The 10,570-nt window shown below is 34.7% G+C and overlaps 1 protein-coding gene across 1 annotated transcript; it reads left to right on the plus strand.

Annotated features, from left to right (window-relative positions):
• Positions 1 to 3,267: 3,267 nt before the first annotated feature.
• Positions 3,268 to 10,015, plus strand: LOC141364296 (ladderlectin-like). The gene is made up of 5 exons (XM_073868513.1): positions 3,268 to 3,328; positions 6,603 to 6,688; positions 8,027 to 8,149; positions 8,262 to 8,373; positions 8,939 to 10,015. The coding sequence occupies exons 1-5, from the start codon at positions 3,268 to 3,270 to the stop codon at positions 9,010 to 9,012; spliced, it is 456 nt and encodes a 151-aa protein (XP_073724614.1). The 3' UTR covers positions 9,013 to 10,015.
• Positions 10,016 to 10,570: the final 555 nt, after the last annotated feature.

Below are 10,570 nucleotides of genomic sequence, written 5' to 3' on the forward strand. Positions count from 1 at the left end.
GAGCGATATTGTAACCCTTTCAGTTGTTTCCCACATCGTTTTTTACCTTTAAATAATGTCTCTAAAATTATTTCAGTGATAGAACAACTTTTAACTGGACAAATTGTACTGTTGCTGCAACCTGAGCAGCCTCCTAGCTGCTACAAGCACACTCTGAAAGTGGCGGTGGAGGGTAGGAAACACAGCCCCGCCCCTCCCCCTGCCTGCAGAAGAGTGTCTGATACCAGGCACTGTTGCGCTTTTCAACCACATGGGGGAGCTGTAAGTCATTTTTACATGGAAACTACATAGTGTTGCTTTAAACAAAAAAACATTGTGACAATTAGATTTGGTGTGTGAAATTAATGTAGTTTCCCCAAAATACCAACTATACACAAATACAGAAGTTTTAATTAAAATGAACATACTGTAAGCATGAATATAACATTGAAAGTGAGTTAAGTTAATTACAAACACTATGACAACTTCATGTGTATGTAAAACCAACTCTACAGCCAGCTTTACACAAAAATATAAGTTTCAGTTAATTTTGGTTATTTTACTCTTAGTAAATGAACAAAAGTTTGAAATACACTGACACAAATCAAATCGAAATAACTACATTTATGAGAAATTCGTCTTTGCACATATAATTAAAAATTGTCAAGTATTCTGGAGTTTGTCAAAATTAAATAACACAGAAACACATGAAGTAAAAGCAACCAAACAAATAAAATTAAAATTAAATGGTGGCCCTGATCTTCTATCACTAAGCTGATTGTCACCTCCTCCTGTCCTGCCAGCATCCTCTTGTCCCACCTCTTTACCTGAAGCAAACACAGAAATGATTATACCAGGAAAATTATTCAACAGTATTCAATACACTCTTATGCTAAAGTAATGCTAGGCTACCGTCAATTTTCACTCATCTAATTAATGAAAACACTGTCAGCTCTCTGTATTTATCAGCTTTCCCTGAAATCACAATATTAGCCACATGGAGTCTTTTGATATATTAATACAGAGGCCAACATGAGCCAAAACATTAAATTTAACACCCCAGTATACACCCCATCATCCTTCTTTTGTCCCACTCCAAATTTTTGACCTGACATGGACAAACTTTCAATAAAAAAAAGAAAATTAAATAAACTTTTAAAACGATACAGAAATACATTTTCAATTATAATTTTTTTTTTTAAATAAATGTTGTGTCAGGTATGGTGCATTGTGAAATACACTAACAACTAACAGACGGTAGAGAGCGCAATTAAACTAAAAACAACGAGGAACAAAAGCAGCTCTTGTTATGTCATGTCAGGTTCAGTCAGACTCTTTAAATAATATAATTATGTCTGTCTCTACAAACCTTTCACAAAACACATTCGTTTAATGGTACAGTAAAATGTTTAACTTCAGTTCTACATAAAATTTAGATGACAAAATTGACTTTTGTGTGCATTTACAATTAATTATAAATTTGACAGACGATTTTATCCAAATTAAGTGACTTACAGTGCGTTAAAATGTATACATTTTGCATGTGTGTTCCCTGGGATCAAACCCACAACCTTTTGCGCTGCTAACCCAATGCTCAACCACTAAGCTAGGAACACATATTGCTAATGTATCAGCCAATCAGAGTGCATTTCAAAACTGATGTCATGATGTTTTTACCTTGCCTTGCTGTTTTTGAATTACACCGCTGAGCAGTGGCGGCTGGTGACTTCTCTTCCGAGGTGCGTAAATTCAAATTTTGTTTTTGGAAGTGTCATGTGTGTTGCTCATGTCAAAATATGTGTTTGTTGCAATTTGAACCATGTGCATCATGCGTCTTGTCAAAATATGTGCCTGCTGCACACACATTGAAAGGGTTTATGATAAAAGCGACGTTCACTTTTGATGCACATAAGTTTACACTACACGCCAAACACATATTTTGAAATGACAAAGCCACACACATGACGGGCTAAATATATGTTTTGACGAGCTTCGCATCCTGCACCCTTGAAAAAGAAGTCCCGGTCGGCACTGTCACTCTGTAAAGCAGATTATGTAAACATCACTATACACCAGAGGTCTTCAATCTTTTTTTGGCCAAAGGACCCCTTAATGGATAGAGGGGTGCAAGGACCCCCAGTACATATGTCGTCATAACAAGTTAGTCGTTAACTGGAATGACGTTAAACTAGCGCAATTTAAAAACTGTTTAATATATGTTTTTGCATTTAAATAGAGCTGCTTTACTGCTTTTTGAATGACATTAAAACACTCCTCCATCTTCTTCTTCATTGGATAACTCCTTTCCCAGGGGTTAATGGGATAGCAAAGTGTCTATCGAATGAACACTTCAGGATTCTTGCCGGAAGTATGTGTGGACAAGGCTTAAATGTGATCCTATTAATTTAATCACTTTTAAACATTGACTAGCTGAGTGTTTGTTTTAATGTGTGCTAATAGTAGACGCGAGTAGACATGTTGGCTGGTTACACACTGGCAACACATACAGTAAGAAATTATAAATGTCAATGCATTACATATACATCCAACCAAGTGGCATTTTGTTTTTTGAAAAATAAAACATGCAAACACTTTTTAGGCAAAACGTCTGTCTGTCTGTCTGAATACTGTACAAAAGTTGGTTCAACTTAAAAAAGTAAGCTCATTTGTTGCCTTAAAATCCAACTTAAAAATATTAGTAATAATACACAACTTCTCTTTTTGAGTCAACTATTTTTTTAAGATGAATGAACTCAAAAGTTTAAGGCAACCAGGTAACTTTAAATGGAACCAACAAATCTCTTTTTACAGTGCAGACTGCAATGAAATTCTTGCTTGAATGCTTCTTCACATGATCACACACATTTCAGAAACACTGAAAATATTAAAATGAACAAATCAATATATGCAATATATTAGTATAAAATACTTTCAATAAATGCAATGTAAAACAACAATAATCTAATGTAAAGACAGTGTTATATGTAAAACATGTCATAAGCGATTAAACAGAAAAGTCTACATGCGTCAGATCAGATTGTTTATTTTGATAACCATCACATTTCATCAAAGATTTACCTTTCTTCTTTTAAACACCTTGTTATTGAGTCCCTCCCTGTGAAGTAAAGTATAAAAGACAGGACTCCTCATTGACAATCACACAATCTACACTGAAGTTCTGAAAGTGAAGATTAGACAAAAAGGTGAGTTTTTATAACATTAACTTCAGGAGTGTACATATGAGTGCAGATGTGTCACTTTTCCTCTTAATTCATTTTCACATTCACAATGGCAGACATGAGAGCTCTTGTGCTACTTTTCTTGGTCTTTTCTGTTGAGAGTGCACCAGGTAACCAAGACATTTACAAGATTTCCAAACCCTATAACCTATATTCCAGATTAAATTCCCATAAAGTTACCATTAAATGTTCCCATAAAACTTTAAAGAATTGTAACTTTAAAAGGATAACAGGAGCAACATTCAAAGCACGTACACAAAAAACATAAAACTGGCAGTGACTTTATTTTACTAATATTTTATTTACTGTATAGCTGAAGAAAACTGCTCATATGGATGGGCACCTTTTGGTACGAAATGCTACAAATTCTTCTCTGAGTCACTAAACTTAATCAAGCCATTAATCAAGCCAGTAAATCTCACATTCTGGTTTTAGTTTCAGTTCTTAACCATTAATTAATATTTTTCTATTCCCAGATACAGAAGTATTGTGCTATCCAATTAATTTTAAATATATTGTTTAGTGTATCATAATTCAATATCTCTAGGCCCCCTATAGCAATAAAATCCGGGGTGGATCCACAATGGAATAATGTGGTTTCTTTTTCCAAATAAAATCATAAAGTAATTTGTCTAATGTTTTATTTACTTTAGAGGGCATATCAAGTGATAAGGAAACATAAACTGATCTGCCATCTGGAGATTCCTGCAGCCTTACACAAAATGATTCTTCCATGTAATGATAAATCCCTTTATAACCACATGTTGAATGTATTGTTAGTTTACATATAGTTACTCCAAGATAGCTCACAATGCTGATAAATAACTGATTAATACAATTAACACCTTTATGAACTTCAAGTGTATCTTTGTATCATCCGCAAAATAACTTAACTTAAATTCCCACCCCATAGTTATAATATTTAGCTTATGCTTAGCTCTGTAATGTAACGTTCGTCTTAACAAAAACTCGATTTCTTTCATTTGATTGGTTAAAAATCATGCTCGGCCATGTAATTTGATTGGTTGGGAGTCATTTACGACGGCTTCTGTAAACAGAAACTTACGTCTTTCATTTTGATTTGTCAACATTTTGACACTGTAACTACGTCGGTAAAGAAAATAGCCTATGGGACGCAGAGCGTGTGTCAAGGGCCGGTGGTTACTCTTGACTTATTTTTTATGCATTACGCCGGCAGGACCAAAGTGAAAGGGGTTAGTGCTTAACGATGTGATTGGGCCAGTCTATTGTCCATTTGGCCGCTGATCAACGGTCTGGATTCATGGGCTGGTAAGAAACAATAAGATATAGATTAAAAAAATGTCGGATTCGAGACTGTCGGCCCAAATAACTCTGTTGCCCACCGGGAAAATGCCCGGTATGCCAGATGGCTAGTCCGCTCATGAATGGGTAAATATTGGACAGAACACCGGTGGGTTAAATAGACCCGATGCTGGGTTGTTTTAATCCAACCGCTAGGTTATTATACTCCATGGTTGCATAACAACAACTTAACATTCACTCTAAAAACAAACGGTGCTATAAAGCACCAAAAGTGGTTCTTTGCTCGTAATCATAGAAGAACCGTTTTTAGTGCCATATAGCACCGGGAAGCACCCGCGAAGAACCATATGGGGGCCACATAGCACCACTATAGCACCAAATATGGTTCTACATGGCACTATGTGTTTCTACACAGGTGCTTCACAGGTACTTCACCGGTGCCACATGGCACTAAAAACGGTTCTTCTATGATTATGAGCAAAGAACCACTTTTGGTGCTATATAGCACCATTTAAAGTGATTGGGTCATTTTTAATTCATGTGTTCTGTCCAATATTTACCCATTATGTGTCAAAAATAACCCAGTGTAGATGTTCCTTGTGCCAATTTTACATCCTTTATACAAAGTTTTAACAGCTCTTAAAAAATAATCCTGAATGCGATTGTTTTAAAAAAAATCATATCAAATGCATTTTGTGAAAATCAACAGATAGCATAAATCTACCATATCTAATATAAATCTAAAATTATAACTAACATGTTTTCCTGGAATATCCAGTCTTCTTCATCAGTAATGTCATACAGTAAGCATATTCAAATGCTTACGTACGTTCGAATCCCGTGAGAAATAGTCCTAAATCCTGGTAATTCTCGCCTACCCCTTTATGAATACTTAGGTTTCGGACATATTATTTATTTATCTTAAGCCAGGACTAGGCCTTAGTTTAATTTCTTCAGTGTCTGGATCTGCCGTTCTGCAGCTTTCACTGTACATCATTATATTTCTCTGTCAAACACAGAATTAAAAAAACACATACATAACAACACATCTGTTTACTATTTAACCTGTTTGATTTTAACAAACATTACTTATGTGCATTTTGAGGCAAAACAAAGGGTACTAGTTGTTTTCAGTTTGGACAGCTCTTAATTTTTTTTAGTCTAGGACTAGTCTAATCCCTGTCCGGAAAACCACCCCTTATTGAGTGAATTAACACACATCATGATTTTCATTATGTCACTTACAGTCTAAACACAAGCTCTTCTGAACAATGACAACTACAAAACTCAAAGAAAAAAACAAAAACTCTTCTAAATCTCAGAGATAAATGAACATTAAACAATAACTTTCTAATGTATTGTGATTTGTAAATATTACCATGTTAAATTTACCTGGATATCATGCTCTTAAAAATATATAGACTCATTTTACTATATAACATGTAGATCAGATGCTCACATAATCATGATGTCTTGATCACTTTCTTCTTTTCAGCCCACAGACACAATTTTAGAGAAAGGGCCTTATCAAGGAATTAAGTTGTAATGTTTAGTTATTCATTCACATAAAGTTCTGTTGACTTAAATGTTAATGTAAGTAAACATTCATGATATTCAGATTTACCTTTTTTTTATCTTCAAACACGTTGTGATGTTGAATCCCTCCCTCTGAAGTATAAAAGATAGGACTCATCATTGACCCTCACATAATCTACACTGAAGTTCTGAAAGTGAAGATTTGACAAAAAGGTGAGTTTTTATAACATTATTCAGCAGTGTACATATGAGTGCAGATGTGTCACTTTTCCTGTTAATTCATTTTCAGATTCATCATGGCAGTCATGAGAGCTTTTGTGATTCTTTTCTTGATCTTTTCTGTTGAGAGTGCACCAGGTAACCAAGACATTTACAAGATTTACCAAACCATGTAACCAATATTGCAGATTAAATTGCCATAGAATTGTGTTTTCCATAAAATTTTAAAGGGGTGAAACATTATGTAAAAAGATACGGACAGGAGCAACATTTAAAGCACTTCTACACAGAAACATAAAACTGATCATGTGACTTTATATTACTAATATTTTATTTACTGTATAGCTCAAGACTGCCCACATGGATGGACAGCTTTTGGTGTGAAATGCTACAAATTCTTCTCTCAGTCAGTAAACTGGGCCACAGCTGAGGTACTGTTATTCAGAAATTGTTCAATGGTACTCAACGCCTTTCATCTACACTACATCACCATTTTCGACCCTCATAAACGGATTCGTTCGCAAATGCTGCAGACCCTGTTTGAGAACTCAGACGTTGCTCTGAGTGTAAATGAACGTAGACGGAGTCTTATGTAAACGAACAGCTGTTAACGTTACAGCGCATCATTTTCAAAGTAAAAATTATTTTATTCAGGTAAACGGAGGTTTGCAACGGAGGTTTTGCCAAAAATAGTAAACATCTACCAACCAGCTATTATAAACGCTATGTCGGATTGTTTTAACATTTATCCTTATAGATAATGTCTGTTTTATATTAATGTTTGAGTATTGTTGGGTTTGAATATTGTTGTAATGTTGTTGTTGTTTTTTGTTTAAATTTAGTTAGCTTATTACGAAAGATAGACTGTAATTTTAAACGCCATATAGGGCGTTGTAAAGGCCAATAATAGAATTGCAATGGGTCAGACATTATTTTCGAGTTTAATTAAAGTTTTGTTTTCTACTTTAAAATTAATTTCGTTTCAGATAATTTGTCTCTTAATTTTAATCGATTTTGTGTTGATAAGTTTTGTGAATATAAATTAATAAAAACAATAAACTCAACGTCATTAATATTTAATGCTCGTTTAGCTGCTTGCGCTTTTAGCTATTTCTGTGTTGCTAGCGGAGGACGTGCACGGACCTCGCACACTTTTAAAAATTAATGCAATAAGCATTTCTGTAGGCTAACGCAATACTTCATCTCTTACTATGTTTGATTGAAGTTTGCATTTGCTGAAATTTATTTTTGCTTCAAGTTCCTTTAGTACTGTTCACTTAATGCTTTTTTTAATCATAAAGACCTTTCTGTTTAGCTATAAAATCAAAATTAACCTATTAATCATATAAATATGTTGTAGGGGGGAGCTAGAACAGTATAAGACTTTCCCAAACACATTTTTATAGGTTCAAAAATAGTGTCTGTTATAGTTGCCAGCAAAGGACCCAGGTATGAATTTTTGTCAATATCGCACAACCCTAGGCTGCATAAATGTGCAAAGGTAAGCTATTATTAGAGTAATAAGTTATTTTACACTTTTATGCGCATGCCCAGTTACGTGATTGGTCATGTTTCATGCATTTATGGTGGTGTATAGTGTGGATGAAGATTCTTTTTAAAATGCCAGTATAAACGAGGATCGTTTTCATTTTAAAATGTCGTTTTAAAACGCAAAATTCTAATATAAACAGGGCCTCAATGTCCTGTCTTGATCTAAACTAAACAGATTAGATTTTATATTTGCAATAAAATAATGTCTCTCTCTTTAGAAAAACTGTCAATCAATTGATGCAAATCTTGCATCTGTGCGCAATACAGTGCAAAACGACTTTCTCTTGAGGCTTGTGCCTGGCACCACACGTGCTTGGATTGGTGGCCATGATGGTGAAGTGGTAAATATTTTGCACTAAAATGCTGAAATGCTTTTAATATAAAACTGTTTTTTGTTTCATTAATAAAGTTTGAAGAGATTATTAGTTTCTACTGACTGTCATCACTTTTTAGGATGGACAATGGCTGTGGACTGATGGATCTCAATTTGACCTTACCAACTGGTGCCCTGGATCACCTAGCAATACTGGTGGTAAAGAGAACTGCCTGGAGATAAATGATAGCAGTAAGAATTAATCCTATCATTATTGTTTATATTTACACTCTTAACATTTTATAGAATTTAGTATGAAATAGGTTAGTTTAGTTGTCAGAAATTTTTGTTATGTTTGTAATTTTGTTATGTTGCAGCCTAATACAATTATTTGAATTAATTTTTATCTCATTAATCTACACTCAACAACACCCCATAATGAAAAAGTAAAAACAGAGATTTCTTAAATTTATTAAAAGCAAAAAACTGAAATATCTAGTTTACATTTAAGTATTAGGCCCTTTGCACCAACAACTTTTAAAATTTAGCTTAGATGTCTCTCATTTCTGTTGATCATTGATGTAATGTTTCTACATCTTGTTTATCCACCTGTGGTAAATTAAATTAAATTGATTTGAAATGATTTGTGAACACACACAAGTCCTCACAGCTGACAATGCATATCAGAGCAAAAACCAAGTGTAATGGGTCTGAATACTTTCTGATTGCACTATATGTCATTACTGTTTTATGACTTTTTTATTCAAACCACATCAGTAATGATCATTATTGATTTTATTTTCATCTTATCCCACAGAGAACCATTGCTGGAATGATGAGCCCTGTTCAACCACAATGAACTACATTTGTGCCCAACCTATGAGATCGTGAAAAATCTGTTTTAAAAGTACTATGATTATACTACATGCCTATAGATTATTCTGACCTTATCTTTAAAATCTTTAACCCTTAAGAGATCCTTAAAAAAACTTACGTATGTGTTCCTAAGGACAGAAAATGTCACCTTCCCAAAAACTGCTCTAAAATATCATACATCAATATTTTTTCCCACTTTAAACGATTCAGTCTTGTAAAACTACTTCTGCTTGAAACATACATATAAAATATTAATTAGATTTGTGAAAATTTTAACCCTTTATATGCCATTTTGTTTACATTAACCCATGTTTTTTAACAGAAAAAAACAAAAATCTAAATATTTTCCCCCAAAAAAACATTTGAACTACCATTTGATTATAATTATTATTAGACCCTAGGATGGGTAAAAGATTGGTAGTAACATTGATTTTGATGCATTGTTATTTTTTGAACAAGGTCAGATTTTATACAAAACTCACACTTCCTAAGGCCAAAATGATCCTAAGGCCAAAATGACACCTTCCCAAAAACTGCTCTAAAAATATCATACATCAATCATTTTTTCCACTTTAAACTATTAAATCTTTTAACACTACTTCTTCCTGAAACATACATGTCAAATATTAATTACATTTGTGGAAATTTTAACCCTTTAAATGCCAATATGTTAACATTAATCGAACCACAGTGTTCGGCTGATGTCGTGAAAACTTTTGTGGGACATTGTAGCCCAGATAGTGACCTGTCCTCATTTCTCACTCCAGAGACTGAGGGCTGATTCATTTTTTATCTGTAAACACCGGTCAGAATGAGCAGCCCCACATAAGCCTGCAGTTTCTCTGTCTCAAGATCTCTCCAGTCTGTGACTGTCTCCCATGTAGGTTTGTCATGGCCCCAATATGCTGCAGGATTTCATGCATCAATGAAAAGCTTGAAGTCAGGGCACTGATTTGGGCAGTGGCATAGTGTGTGAGCCCTGGGATCAAATCTCTGGCTGCTGGGAAGTAGCGGAGCGTCTCCATTTTTTTGGGAGACCAAAAGATTTTTCAATTTTTGATGTCCATCCTGCCGCCACTTCATCAATCTCCTCTCCGCTCTCACCTTCTGACAAGTCTTCTGAAGATCCTTCTTATGAATTAGACTCCAGCTGGTCTACTTCTACCTCTGAGGCCTCCGTGTCGACCTCAGAATCCTTGGAGGAAGATGAGGAGCCATCCTCGTTCTTGAAATGCATGATTATTTCAGGAGCCTTGTGTGTGCTGTAATGCCTTGCCATTTTTACTACTTCTGCTATACTGTTCATACTTATAGCAGTGTACTTGCATAAACAACATGAGCGAGAACCAAAATGAACATTGATTTTGTTTCGGTTCTGACCTCTCATCGTTTTTATTACTGAATTAGTTTATAATGCAGAATGTGCCCTTCAAAGAGAGAAGAATTTGGATATGTTGAATATGCCCCCCGGCCCCACTCAACATCGACTCCACCCCGACATCACCACCACCCCCTTACCACTCAGACACACTTTTTTTACACACACACCAATTTTCAACATTAAAGGTTTATC

Source organism: Misgurnus anguillicaudatus, chromosome 1 (genome assembly GCF_027580225.2).
Source record: "Misgurnus anguillicaudatus chromosome 1, ASM2758022v2, whole genome shotgun sequence".
NCBI lineage: Eukaryota > Metazoa > Chordata > Actinopteri > Cypriniformes > Cobitidae > Misgurnus > Misgurnus anguillicaudatus.